This window comes from Bison bison, unplaced genomic scaffold (assembly GCF_000754665.1).
Source record: "Bison bison bison isolate TAMUID 2011002044 unplaced genomic scaffold, Bison_UMD1.0 scf7180017864240, whole genome shotgun sequence".
Taxonomy (NCBI): Eukaryota; Metazoa; Chordata; class Mammalia; order Artiodactyla; family Bovidae; genus Bison; species Bison bison.
In genome coordinates this window covers 931,632-946,651 of record NW_011494812.1, presented here as the reverse complement: position 1 = coordinate 946,651, position 15,020 = coordinate 931,632, and the positions used below count along the sequence as shown (strand labels likewise).

Here is a 15,020-nt window from a genome sequence, read left to right as displayed (position 1 = left end):
TGACTGCAGCCATGAAATTAAAAGACGCTTATTCCTTGGAAGGAAAGTTATGACCAACCTAGATAGCATATTCAAAAGCAGAGACATTACTTTGCCAACAAAGGTCCATCTAGTCAAGGCTATGGTTTTTCCTGTGGTCATGTATGGATGTGAGAGTTGGTCTATAAAGAAAGCTGAGCACAGAAGAATTGATGCTTTTGAACTGTGGTGTTGGAGAAGACTCTTGAGAGTCTCTTGGACTGCAAGGAGGTCAACCAGTCCATTCTGAAGGAGATCAGCCCTGGGATTTCTTTGGAAGGAATGATGCTAAAGCTGACACTCCAGTACTTTGGCCACCTCATGCGAAGAGTTGAATCATTGGAAAAGGCTCTGATGCTGGGAGGGATTGGGGGCAGGCGGAGAAGGGGACGACAGGGGATGAGATGGCTGGATGACATCACCGACTCGATGGACATGAGTTTGAGTGAACTCTGGGAGTTGGTGATGGACAGGGAGGCCTGGCGTGCTGCGATTCATGGGGTCGCAAAGAGTCGGACATGACTGAGCGACTGATCTCATCTTATCTGATACAGAAGAAAATTTTGGAGGAAAGAGAGGTGAAGCTTGGGTGGGAGACAGGGAGGATGAAGTAGCTGGATCCAGAGACTTTAGAAGAAGGAGGAAATTAATACTATGTAGTTTTTATTGTGTGTTTGTTAATGTTAACCAATGGTGAGGCACCTTTTGTAAATTAGTTCTAATCCTTACAAAGAAAGTTGCAGAACAGTTAGTTTAGATGAGTTACTAACTTACTGGTACCCATAGAAATTAGTAAGAGGAAGAGCCTGCTTTTTATACTGCAGTGTGCTGAAAGAAATTGGTTGCATGATATATTGAAAGTTTGAGCTGAAGTGTTACTTGCCTTTCTACCTATCATCCAAAGAGAAGAGTGATGTATTCTTCATTTTCTGTAGAAGAATAAATTGAAATTTCTTAGTACAAAGAGGCAAGGGGAAGAACAAATCCAAGCAGAAATAATTAATTCAGACAATGTAAATTTTAGGAAGCCTGCTTAATGAATTCAATGGGAAGAACTTGTAGGTCCAAGAGTTAAAAGGAAGTAGAATAACGTCTTCTTATTCTGTGTACTGCAACTATGACCTTGAATTTTTTATTTTTTATCTCTAGGCAAAGACCTGATTACCTCCAAGAATCTTCTGAACAGACACCATGTCATCCAGGCTAATATTGCCAGCCATGAGCCACGCATCCAAATGATTACAGAGAAGGGAAACAAAATGATAGAGGAAGGCATGTATGATTCAAATTTAAATGACCAGCAACCATTTTGCCAAATTTAGGGGAAGAAGTTTTTCTAACTTTAGAGCTTCATTCCTTTGTCTACATTGATGCTTTTACCTGTATAATTTTCCTTTTAGGTGAAGTTTCTCTAACATTTCCTCATAGTGAAGTCCTGCTAATAATAGATTCTCTGGGCTTTTTCTTTAATCTAAAAGACTTACTTTTGCCTTCATTTTTGAAACACATAGTCACTGGATACAAATTTATTGTTTGACTGTGTCTTTAAGTATTTTAAAGATGCTGCTGCACATCTTCTAACTTGCATAGTTTCTGGTGAGAAGCCTGCTCTCATTCCTGTTTTTGCTCTTTTGTATATAATGTCTTCTTTCCTCTGATAGTTTAAAGCTTTTTATCACTGACTTTTACCAACTTGGTGTAGTTTTCTTTGTTTCTACAGCTTTGCAGAAACACAGATCCAGAACTTCTTGGATATGTTTTATTTTTGTTCTTCCAGGGAAGCTTTTATTCTGGAACTAATTTAGAGGATTCAGTTCAGTTCAGTTCAGTGGCTCAGTCATGTCCGACTCTTTGAGACCCCATGAATTGCAGCACACCAGGCATCCCTGTCCATCACCAACTCTGGGATTTCACTCAAACTCATGTCCATCGAGTCAGTGATGCCATCCAGCCATCTCATCCTCTGTCGTCCACTTCTCCTCCTGCCCCCAATCCCTCCCAGCATCAGAGTCTTTTCCAATGAGTTAACTCTTCTCATGAGGTGGCCAAAGTACTGGAGTTTCAGCTTTAGCATCAGTCCTTCCAAAGAACACCCAGGACTGATCTCGTTTAGAATGGACCAGTTGGATCTCCTTGCAGTCCAAGGGACTCTCAAGACTCTTCTCCAACACCACAGTTCAAAAGCATCAATTCTTCTGTGCTCAGCTTTCTTTATAGTCCAACACTCACATCCATACATGACCACTGGAAAAACCATAGCCTTGAGTACACAGACCTTTGTTGGCAAAGTATTGTCTCTGCTTTTCAATATGCTATCTAGGTTGGTCATAACTTTCCTTCCAAGGAGGAGGTGTCTTTCAATTTCATGGCTGTAGTCACCATCTGCAGTGATTTTGAGCCCAGAAAAATAAAGTCAGCCACTGTTTCCACTGTTTCCCCATCTATTTGCCATGAAATGATGGGACCGGATACCATGATCTTAGTTTTCTGAATGTTGAGCTTTAAGCCAACTTTTTCACTCTCCTCTTTCACTTTCATCAAGAGGCTTTGGAGTTCCTCTTCACTTTCTGCCATAAGGGTGGTGTCATCTGCATATCTGAGGTTATTGATATTTCTCCCAGAATCTTGATTCCAGCTTGTGCTTCTTCCAGCCCACAGTTTCTCATGATGTACTCTGCATATAAGTTAAATAAGATCATGAACTCCTTATTGCCAAATTCAGACTTAAACTGAAGAAAGTAGAGAAAACCACTAGACCATTCACATATGACCTAAATCAAATCCCTTATGATTATACAGTGGAAGTGAGAAATAGATTTAAGGGTCTAGATCTGATAGACAGAGTACCTGATGAACTATGGACAGCAGTTTGTGACATTGTACAGGAGACAGGGATCAAGACCATCCCCATGGAAAAGAAATTCAAAGAAGCAAAATGGCTGTCTGAGGTGGGCTTGAAAATAGCTGTGAAAAGAAGAGAAGCAAAAAGCAAAGGATTTAAGGAAAGATATAAGCATCTGCATGCAGAGTTCCAAAGAATAGCAAGAAGAGATAAGAAAGCCTTCCTCAGCAATCAAATACAAAGAAATAGAGGAAAACAACAGAATGGGAAAGACTAGAGATTTCGTCAAGAAAATTAAAGATACCAAGGGCACATTTCACACAAAGATGGGCTCGATAAAGGACAGAAATGATATGGACCTAACAGAAGCAGAAGATATTAAGAAGAGATAGCAGGAATACACTGAAGAACTGTACAAAAAAGATCTTCAAGGCCAAGATAATCACGATGGTGTGATCACTGACTAGAGCCAGACATCCTGGAATGTGAAGTCAAGTGGGCCTTAGAAAGCATCACTACGAACAAAACTAATGGAGGTGATGGAATTCCAGTTGAGCTATTCCAAATCCTGAAAGATGATGCTGTGAAAGTGCTGCAGTCAATATGCCAGCAAATTTGGAAAATGCAGCAGTGGCCACAGGACTGGAAAACATTAGTTTTCCTTCCAATCCCAAAGAAAGGCAATGCCAAAGAATGCTCAAACTACTGAACAACTGCACTCATCTCACACGCTAGTAAAGTAATGCTCAAAATTCTCCAAGCCAGGCTTCAGCAATACGTGCACCGTGAACTTCCAGATGTTCAAGCTGGTTTTAGAAAAGGCAGAGGAACCAGAGATCAAATTGTCAACATCCGCTGGGTCATGAAAAAAGCAAGAGAGTTCCAGAAAAGCATCTATTTCTGCTTTATTGACTATGCCAAAGCCTTTGACTCTGTGGATCACAATAAACTGTGTAAAAATCTGAAAGAGATGGGAATACCAGACCACCTGAGCTGCCTCTTGAGAAACCTGTATGCGGGTCAGGAAGCAACAGTTAGAATTGGACATGGAACAACAGACTGGTTCCAAATTTAGAGGATTAGTCTAAATTAGTCTAAATCTAGGTAGTGTGCTCAGAAGGGTTGTACCTTGTACCTTATAATACCATGTATTATAATATCTTTCCACTTTGCAAAACATTTCTCTGTTGTCTCATTTGGCTAACCTACTGTGTTCATGGTCTCCTTTCTACAGGCTGCAGGGCTATAGTTCCTCTTGTTTCTGTTGTCTGCTCTCTGGTGCGTGAGATTGGTCTAGGGGTTTGTTATAGGCTTCCTGGTGGGAGGGACTGGTGCCTGCACTTTGGTTGGTAGAGCTGAGTCTTTCCCTCTGTTGAGCAGAGCCATATCAGGTGTTGTGTTTTGGCATGTCTGTGAGCTTAGTATGACTTTAGTCAACTTGCTTTTGCTGATGGGTGGTGCTGTATTCCTCTTTTGCTGATTGTTTGGTGAGAGTTGTCATGCATTTGGTGCCTGCAGGCAGTTGGGTGGAGCTGGAGCCATGTCCAGATAGATGCCACCGAGGGACCAGGAGGCATTGGACCAGCAGTTGAAACTGGAATATGATATCACAACTGTGGCTAGGGACATACCAGCATCACATATGCTCAAAAAGGGCAATTTTGACCACTATATGTCTTTCTACTTTGCTTCTGCAAGTTGTTTCAGTTGTATGCAACTCTTTGTGACCCCATAGACCGTAGACTCTCTAGGGAATTTTCTTGACCCAAAGATTGAATTCATGTCTCCTGCATTGGCAGGTGGGTTCTTTACCACTAGCAGCACCTGGGAAGCCCATATCTTTCCACTTTGCTGGGAGCTAATTTTAAGTATTCACAACACTTTGTGGTCCTTAGGAGTTTTTTGGTCTACTTCTTTCCAGTCTTATTTTTTTTTTCCCCTTTAAGAGTTTCCTGGTACATTTCTGCCAAGGAATAATCAGCTAAATACTTCAAGGGACCTTTGCAAATTTCCAAAACACCCTCCCTGGTACAGCAGTCTAGCCAGTATTCTGCTCCACAAGTTCTAGTTGTCTTGTCTTCCCTCAGCTCTGATGTCTGTCTCAGCACGTTGTGATTGCTATTGATAGTTCTATAGTTCTATAGTGCTAATCCTTTTAACACTACAGTGTATACACTGCCCCAGGCCTGAGCTGTGGCATTCAGAAAGGCATAGCTCATTTCTTTCCCTTCTCTCAGGAGTCACACTCTTTTGTCTATTGTCTGAAAATCATTATATCTTACAGTCTGTCATGTTTCCTAGTTGTGTAGGATAAGAGAATAATTCTTGTAGTAATAAATCCTTTATAGGCAGAAATGAAAATCTGCTGGTTGATTTTTGCCAACACTTCACTGTATTTTCTTGATTTATCTGTGGGTGTGTTCACCAAATTCTGAAAATGTACTTAACATGATATAAGGAAAAATTTTGATTCATTGATATTAAAAAACAAAACAAAACTGAAATTAAAATTAGCTGATTTTTCTGTTTAGGCTAGAGAATGCATGTTTTTAGTACTCTGAACAGTACCCACATGTAGGTATTTTGTTTTCATTCCCTATATCAGAGATTGTACCTTCCAATTCACCATCATACACACACACTCTATCCCTCATTAACATCTACCAGTGCTTAATCTCACATATAACATTTCAATTCCTAGGAATTTAGGTAAAATGTCATATTGACTTCATGCAGCATGATCCTCATGGCTCCTTTTCTCTCTCCCAGGTTACCAAAAAGATTAAAGTATAGTGGACATTAATGAGGGTAAAACTCTCCTTTTCTGTAACTACCTCATAGGACATTTTGCTGCAGAAGATGTGGCCTCTAGGGTCAAGAGTTTGAATGAGAATATGGAATCTCTCCAGGCTCGAGCTACTAGACGGCAGAATGATCTTGAAGCCAATGTCCAATTCCAGCAGTACCTAGTTGATCTTCATGAAGCAGAAGCATGGATTAGAGAGAAGGAACCTATAGTAGACAACACTAACTATGGGGCAGATGAAGAAGCAGCTGGGGTAAGGAGGGCATAGGGAAAGATATTGTCTAACACTCACCAAACTGGTACCAAATGTGTACCTAATTAGACTGTGTGATAGCGTTATGTTTTCTTAGATCATTTGGGGTTTCCAGAGTTATAACTTTTGGGCTTCCTCTACTGGGATAATCTGAATTAACAAAAATCCCAAAAGATATGCCACATTTTCCTAATCCCATAGAAATCCATATTTCTTAGAGATTATCTAACCCCCAAAATGCATGACCAGACATCTTGCAAATTTAGTATCTTTTAATAAGAATGAGGACAATAAGTATATCATAAAGCAAGTTTAGTGTTCTTCCTATATCTGCTTCTGATGATTTTCCCATCAACAAATTCAGGCTCTTCTAAAGAAGCACGAGGCCTTTCTAGTGGATCTGAAGGCTTTTGGAAACAGTATGCAAGCTCTTCGGGATCAGGCAGAAGCCTGCCAGGTAAGAAGGACTTAAGTATAACAAGAATCACATTCTCCACTGCAGAGGAAAAGGAATTGTTGCCAGTTTTTACTTTACATATTCTAGGAAACAATTGCATCAGAAAATACTGTCTTGTAATCTTTAGGCAGGCACTGTAGCATCTTTGTAGCATCTACAGAGATTCAGAGCAAAAGAATTTCTCAATAAGTGTTATAATTTGTTCATTGGTATATTTTTGTCTCCTTTTTCCTTTTATATTTCCATTTTCCTTTCTTTTACTTCTTTTATTCATTTCTCTCCTTTTTATGTTCCTTCCTTTCTTAGTTATTTTTTATACCAACATGTATTAAATGTCTACCATGTGCAAGAATGAATAAAAGAATAATTCTGACTTGAAGGAAAGTTACAGTCTATTAGGTCATGAATTTTAACAAATAACATATGATAGATACATGAATGGGAAAAACAATTCTCAAAGAAAGAAGTGTTTCATTCTCTTGATATTAGAATGCTGGAGGATAGGAAAATCTTCATAGCTGAGGCAAGTCAGTTTATCTGAATTCGTTTTGTAAGGGTGGTTTACTATGCAGATAAGGAGAAGATGGGTTTTTCTAGTGAACAATCTATAAGAGCAAATGCTCTGAAGCACAAAATAATCAAGAGAATTGTGAGAATGGCAAGACTGCAAGGTGAAAATAAGTGTCTGGAAGGGTGATGGAAGCAGAAATCAACTAAATGATATGGATGTTTCCTGAGTAGAGTGGAAAGAAAAAAGACACACTTTCACATTCAAGAAATTCTTTCTTATGAGGGGCTCTGAATCCATATACTGCAAGTAGAAAATACATAGGCTTAGAAAGAAAGAAAGTAAAGTCGCTCAGTCATGTCCAACTCTTTGTGACTCCATGGACTATAGCCTACCAGGCTCCTCCCTCCATGGGATTCTCCAGGCAAGAGTACTGGAGTGGGTTGCCAGGCTTACTAGGTCAATAAGTATTTACAGAGTTTTAGTGCTGTGCCTTCCTCAAGCTCTGCACTGTAGGTGCCTACATAAAAACAGGTGGATTTATGAATTGTAAGTTATGAGGAAATAGTACTTGAAGGATACAAAATCAGAGGGATATATAAGGGGAGGTATATCTTCACATCCCATCTGAAAAAAGATGTGGGTCATTACTTATGAAGGGTGATTATATTTGTTCATTCTCTCAGAGATAAGATATCTGGAGGAAATGAAAATCAGAAAGACTGTATCTTGGAGGGCAGGTTTCTTGCTAAAGAGAGAAACAAGATATTTGATCTAGGTTTATTTTCTCAAATATTAAAATTCTAGGCCCTCCCTGTGCTGTAGACCATTCATCTCTAAAAAAGAAAAGTCCACATTTGGTCTACAAAATACTTTAAAGACCTAGGGAATGGAGAAGGTGATGAGAGAAGTGGCTCTTTCACTTTCTCAATTTTCTGAAACATGGATGCATGCAATCCTTTAATATCTGCTTAAGACTGATGACTTAGAGCATTTAATATGTTTTTGACAAATTAAATTCTTACTTGCTCACTCTATATACATGTTTCCCAGTCTGCCTGTCCCCTGAGAAGTGCTAAAATGAAATGATATTTCTAAAGATATCATATTGCAATAGCTCTGTTACTGGCATCCAGGTAAGAGGTTGTAACCAGGAGCTCCTCTCTCCTTTGGGTGCAGGAACAGCCCACTGTGGGTAGGTTGTACAGAAAGATCTTTCCTATGGGTGACTAGAATGTTCTTCTTCCTATTTTTGTTCAGGAACAACAAGCTGCACCTGTGGAGGTGGCTGCTCCAGAAGAGAGGGTTGTGGCCTTGTATGACTTTGAGGCCCGCTACTCCCGAGAAGTCACCATGAAGAAAGATGATGTCTTAACACTGCTCAGTTCCATCAGCAAGGTGACTTTCCTTTCTACTTTTCTCCCCATCAACAAGGTGGCTCTTGCAGTTGACTCTCCCAACCCTGCCAGATATGGGTATATTTTAACCTGTCAGTATTTTTCTATTGCTCTCTCTCTCTTAAATAACCATAATTTATTGAGTAATATCATCCCTCCAGCTATTGCTTAGGATCCTATACATATCTTTTGAGATTACAAAATACCAATTTCACACTTAACAAAGTGAGGACTCAAGGAGCTTAAGTAACTAGCCCAAAGACTTATAAGCCATGAGTGGCAATTCTATAATATGTTTACAGGATTAAAACTTGTCTCTTTGTCTCTGCTTGTTCCTATTCTGTGCAAGTGTTCCTAGTAATAGAAAAAATTGAGCTTAAGAGGAGCCTGGTCAAGGAGAGGTTTTTTGTTAACTTGATTTTTCTTTAGCCTTCATGACTGTGAGAATAGTAACAAAATATTGTCCAGTATTTAAAATATATTTATCATAGGAGCTCACGTAAACATCAAGGTTCTAATGCACAGCACAGGGAACTATATTCAATATCCTGTGGTAAAACATAATGGAAAAAATATTTTTAAAAAGAAGGTGTATATGTGTATAACTGAGTCACTTTGCTGTACAGCAGAGATTGTCACAGCATTGTAAATCAACTACATTTCAATAAAAAAGTAAGAGTTCAAGTAACATTTTAAATATTTTAATACCTCATTAATCTTCATAAATTGAAAAGAAAAAAAAAAGAGAGCTCAGGATTTTTCACTCTGAGGATAAGTAATTTTGGGGGGAAGCAAGATTGTCATTATCAAATAAGCTGTGTTCCAGTCCTCTTTTCTTTTTGCTCAGTCTTCCCTATTTCACTACATTATTCTCTGAGGATATTAACTCCAGAGTGGTTAGTATAGCAACATTCCTAAAAGACTGTGACAGTCAGGGTGATACTTAAGTATGAAGCATTCTTATAGGTGAATTTCAGGCAATGCACAATTTTTAGGGGCTCTAGGAGAAGGGTGGGGAAAAGTTCTTATACATAGATGCTCCACCCAGAAGAAGTCTGGTTTAATTCTGTCCCTATAGGTTTTTTAAATGAATTTTTAGTAGACAAAATACCCTATCATGAAGAGAATGACCATTGGGTTTTGAAAACTTCCTCAAAGTTAAGGATCTAACATCAAATATCAGATTCCTTGATTTCAGAGAAATTCCTGCAACTCCTGATTTATCTTCTTTGTAATACATAAAATTTATAAGCAGTTGTTTATTTCTTCTCATCATCAGTTTGTCCCTTTGCCTAGAGACTCAGTTATGAGGCTTAAAACTTCTAAATGTGGCTTTTAAGGAAGGAGTGGGGATTTGCTTTTCCTTTAGGACTGGTGGAAAGTAGAAACTGATGATCACCAGGGCTTTGTGCCAGCTGTCTACGTGAGGAAACTAGCCCGTGATGAGTTTCCTATGCTCCCACAACGGAAGCGAGAAGAACCAGGCAACATCATCCAGCGCCAGGAACAGATTGAGAACCAGTAAGTTCTGGATTCTGGAGAACTGGACAGTGTTTGGCCAAACATCTCCGACTGGTCAAAGATACAACTCTTGATTCTATTATTTGTTAGATTAAAGATGCTTTTCAAATTCACAGATTTTAAGAGCTAAAAGTAAACAGCGTAATTCAAACCCTTTATTTTTTAAATGAGGAAAGGAAACTCCAGAACCATTATGTAAATTGCCCAAGGTCACACAATATTAGGGTCACATATTCTGACTCCCTGCCTGGCACTCTGTCACTCTTTCAAGCTTGTCCAAAGGTCTTCTGACTCCCACATGCACTTTGTTTGTGTGTGTTACTATACAAGGCTATTTCCTATCCAGTTGTCAATAGGAATGTGAACTTTTCATTTCTATAAAAAGATGAAGAGGTATTGTCAGTCACACTATTGGAACACTGACATTTTGATTGTTTTTAAATAGAAAGCTTGTGTCTCTCTGCTCTCAATGCCATTTTTCTTCCATTTTTATTTCCTCCTCTTTATTGTTCTTCTTTTGATTTTTCTTCCCTTTCCTTTTTGTCCCTTTTGTTCTCTCCCTTTCTTACCAGTACTCTTCCATGTTTTCTGTCTCTTTTTTCCCACATTTTCCATTCTCTTTATTTCTCCACTCAGGTACCATTCCCTCCTGCATCGGGCAGACGAGCGCAGACGTCGTCTATTGCAACGTTACAATGAGTTTTTGCTGGCCTATGAGGCAGGAGACATGCTGGACTGGATCCGAGAGAAAAAGGCAGAAAACACCGGGGTGGAATTAGATGATGTTTGGGAGTTACAGAAAAAGTTTGATGAGTTCCAAATGGTAAGAAAGAGCTGTCTCCTCTAGATAGCTTTCTGAGGATTTTCATCATTTCCTTTTACCTCATATCTCCTCCTAAGTAATCCCTTAATTTCATATTTGCTAAATATCCTCCCCAAAGCTAGAGAGTTCCATATTTAAAATATTTCTCTAGGTATTACAAGTGGAAAGAAAATGCAGAGGAAACTAGTTACCTTGATTTTGTAGCCTGCAGTCCCTGTCACTCCTGCATCCTATTGGAAGTACTGGTCTTCTTGAATCTTTACAACTTGTCCTGTACTGGCCTGTGATACTGATGCTCAGGTTGAGATTGGGTGTTGTAAGACTCTTGTAAAGTCTAATTATCAGGTAGAGGTTTGGATGGAAAGGTGGGAAGAACAATCTGACTTGACAGCCAGACAATTTTTAATTTTCTGCCTACCTAAAATCTTCTCAATCTCTTTTATTCTCTCAGATTTGTTCTATTATGTTAACTAGCAATTAGTATAGACTTCTCCTTTCTTTCCTTTCTCTTCTATATGATACTTTCCTTACACATGGAATTCAGAGCTGTACAAAGCTATATATATATATACATATATATACATATATGCAGAAGGTAATGGCAGTATGGAGCTAGTTATGGGAAAGGTCAAAGGAAATAGTCTTTCTCTATATATAGAGAGAGATAAGTAAGAGAAAGGGAAGGGTAAACAGGGTACAATTAATAAAAGAAAACTAAGAATAAGACTTACATGAGAAAACTCATTGAAAGGCCATTGTATCGAGAAATGAACAATATTGTCACTATAGACATAGTGATGAGTTCCCTAGGGCTGTTTCTTACAATATACCTTAATGTAAGCAAATCATAACCCAGACAATGAAATTTTTCAGAAAGTGGAGAAATCTGTATTGGTAGCAAAAACTATTACATGGCTCAGGCATAGACCCCTCTGATAGTATAATTTAATCAGGGAGAGATTTTTAATAGATTTAAGGAAAGAGATCTCTATATTTCATATAAATAACATTTTTAATAGCCACTGAGTATCAGGGAATTTAAAGGTCCTCCTCTTTGTGGCAGGTTGGAGGAGGGCAGTTTGTTGTTTATTACAAGTATGGTTAGCAATATGTTTTAATCCATAGTCAAGTTAGGGCAAAGGTGAGCAGGCAAGAGTGAAAGATTTTTGAGGAGGGAATTTAAACTGCTTTGGTACATTTTCCCACTTAGGATTTGAAGACAAATGAACCTCGACTGAGGGATATCAACAAGGTGGCTGATGATCTTCAATTTGAAGAGCTTCTGACACCAGAGGGAGCTCAAATACAGCAGGTAACTGTGACTCCTTCTTCCTTCTCACTACCAGGCTGAGTTTGGGGAGCTTTCATCTCACTTAAAAATATTTAACTTCATATTCTGCAGATTAGCTAGAACATGAGGAAGGTAATTGCAGTAGAGAGCTAGCTATAGGAAAGGTCAAAGGAAATAGTCCAGATAGTCTAGCTGTGTATCCATCTTGTTGTTCAGCTGCTAAGTCATATGCCTTTTAATCGATTCAAAAATCCTTAAATTGCCACACCTCCCCCACCCCATCACCATGAGAAATTCAGCGCTCAAATACTTGAATACAAAGACGATGCAGGTAAAGGAGCTATGATAGTGGGAAGTGAGTAATCCAGAAAGTGTACTGGATGAGATAGGCTCTGATAATACCTAATAAAAGAAGAATATAGGTAGTAGAGATGGAAGAGAAGACATTTGAGACCTTATTCAAATTTGGACCTGTGGTTCCATAAAATATGTCCAGAACTAATGGAATGTCTAGTCCAGTTATCTGAGTTATCATAAACCAGTGAGGAGAAGCCCTGCCTTCTTTTATGGTAACTGATGTGGGGTAAGAGTGAGAAAGAATGTGCAAAGGAACAATTTTCTTACTCTTCACAGAAAATAGGGTTCTAAGAGACTGCCTGGTTTAATCATTTCAGGACACAAAAAAATACTAGAGCTCATAGAAAAAGGCAATGTCTTCTAGCTACCAAGGCAAGAAGTCAAACTTACACTTCAGAGGTTGTAATGTAGTCTCTGGGGCAGCCAATATCAATTGATGTTCTAAGGTTGTTGGTTCCCACCTGGAACATCAATTTGGGAAGGAATGTGATCCCTTTTTTAACTGCATTGGCATAGCTGAGGCCCAAGCTCAAACTATCCAAGAAAGAAAGAAACCTGTGCAATTTCTAAAGGAGTTAGCATGAAAATAATCAGGATTTAAGCCTCATCTAATCTTCAGACACCACTAAGCTGAGTTAGATCCCTAGCTAAAGTCTGTGTCTGCCTGTTTCAGGAGTTGAATGCCCGATGGAGGTCCTTGCAGAGGCTGGCAGAGGAACAGCGCCAGCTGCTAGGCAGTGCCCATGCTGTCCAGATGTTTCACAGGTGAGAATTTTAACCTTGAAAAGCAGTGCTGCTCTAAAACTAACTTGAGAACCAATGATTCTAATTGCTATAGTAGAACCATAGCTACTAGCTTAACCCTTCTTCCTGGATAAAATAGGAAATCAGATGCTTCAGTAGTAGGTAGATATCTCATTGGGCATGTAGGCTACTCCAGACAACCAACTTCAATTTTCTCATACCTAGGCTTGGGCCCTGGTACATAATTAGCAGTTTATATATGTTTTCATGATAGTGAATGAAAACTGAAGTTGAAACAAGAGGTTTAAGTAATAACACATCTGAACTAGAAGTAGAGAGTAGAGGGAAACAAACATCACATTGACTCTAAAAGATGACTCAACAATGTTTTTTTTTTTTTTTTTTTTTATGTCTGATTGCCAAATCTCTATACTAAGAAACAGAATACACAACTAAGTAAACAAACTGACAACCAAACACCTTTGCTGTGTAAAAATGCATTTTTGAATATTCAGAGAAGGGGAAACTGAGAGGCAGACAAGTCTTGTTATTTAAAATGGTGTAAGGTTGCCTTGAGAACCCCATGAACAGTATGAAAAGGCAAAATGATAGGATACTAAAAGAGAAACACCCCAGGTCGGTAAGTGCCCAATATGCTACTGGAGATCAGTAGAGAAATAACTCCAGAAAGAATGCAGGGATGGAGCCAAAGCAAAAACAATACCCAGATGTGGATGTGACTGGTGATAGAAGCAAGGTCTGATGCTGTACAGAGTAATAATGCATAGGAACCTGGAATGTTTGGTCCATGAATTGAGGCAAATTGGAAGTGGTCAAACAGGAGATGGCAAGAGTGAACGATAACATTCTAGGAATCAGCGAACTAAAATGGACTGGAATGGGTGAATTTAACTCAGATGACCATTATATATACTACTGTGGGAAGGAATCCCTTAGAAGAAATGGAGTAGCCATCATGGTCAACAAAAGAGTCCAAAATGCAGTATTTGGATGCAATCTCAAAAATGACAGAATGATCTCTGTTCGTTTCCAAGGCAAACCATTCAATATCACGATAATCCAAGACTATGCCCCAACCAGTAATGCTGAAGAAGCTGACGTTGAATGATTCTATGAAGACCTACAAGACTTTTTAGAACTAACACCCAAAAAAGATGTCCTTTTCATTATAGGGGATAGGAATGCAAAGTAGGAAGTCAAGAAACACCTGGAGTAACAGGCAAATTTGGCCTTGGAGTACAGAATGAAGCAGGGCAAAGGATAATAGAGTTTTGCCAAGAGAACGTACTGGTAATAGCAAACACCCTCTTCCAACAACACAAGAGAAGACACTACACATGGACATCACCAGATGGTCAAAATCGAAATCAGGTTGATTATATTCTTTGCAGCCAAAGATGGAGAAGCTCTATACAGTCAGCAAAAACCAGACCAGAAGCTGAGTGTGGCTCAGATCATGAACTCCTTATTGCCAAATTCAGACTTAAATTGAAGAAAGTAGGGAAAACCACTAGACCATTCATGCATGACCTAAATCAAATCCCTTATGATTATACAGTGGAAGTGAGAAATAGATTTAAGGGATGAGATCTGATAGAGAGAGTGCCTGATGAACTATGGACAGTGGTTTGGGACATTGTACAGGAGACAGGGATGAACCCATCCCCATGGAAAAGAAATTCAAAGAAGCAAAATGGCTGTCTGAGGAGGCCTTACAAATAGCTATGAAAAGAAGAGAAGCAAAAAGCAAAAGAGAAAAGGAAAGATATAGAATCTGAATGCAGTTCCAAAGAATAGCAAGAGATAAGAAAGCCTTCTTCAGCGATCAATGCAAAGAAATAGAGGAAAACAACAGAATGGGAAAGACTAGAGATTTTGTAAAGAAAATTAGAGATACCAAGGGCACATTTCATACAAAGATGGGCTCGATAAAGGACAGAAATGATATGGACCTAACAGAAGCAGAAGATATTAAGAAGAGG

At 38.9% G+C, this 15,020-nt stretch overlaps 1 protein-coding gene across 1 annotated transcript in view; it reads left to right on the top strand.

Annotated features, from left to right (window-relative positions):
* The window catches only part of SPTA1 (spectrin, alpha, erythrocytic 1), an 86,416-nt gene that overhangs the window by 34,905 nt on the left and 36,491 nt on the right, over positions 1–15,020 (top strand). The window contains 8 exon segments of the mRNA XM_010846842.1: positions 1,168–1,290; positions 5,702–5,919; positions 6,284–6,376; positions 8,145–8,282; positions 9,651–9,802; positions 10,439–10,625; positions 11,836–11,937; positions 12,947–13,038. Of these exon segments, the coding sequence (XP_010845144.1) occupies positions 1,168–1,290; positions 5,702–5,919; positions 6,284–6,376; positions 8,145–8,282; positions 9,651–9,802; positions 10,439–10,625; positions 11,836–11,937; positions 12,947–13,038 (1,105 nt within the window).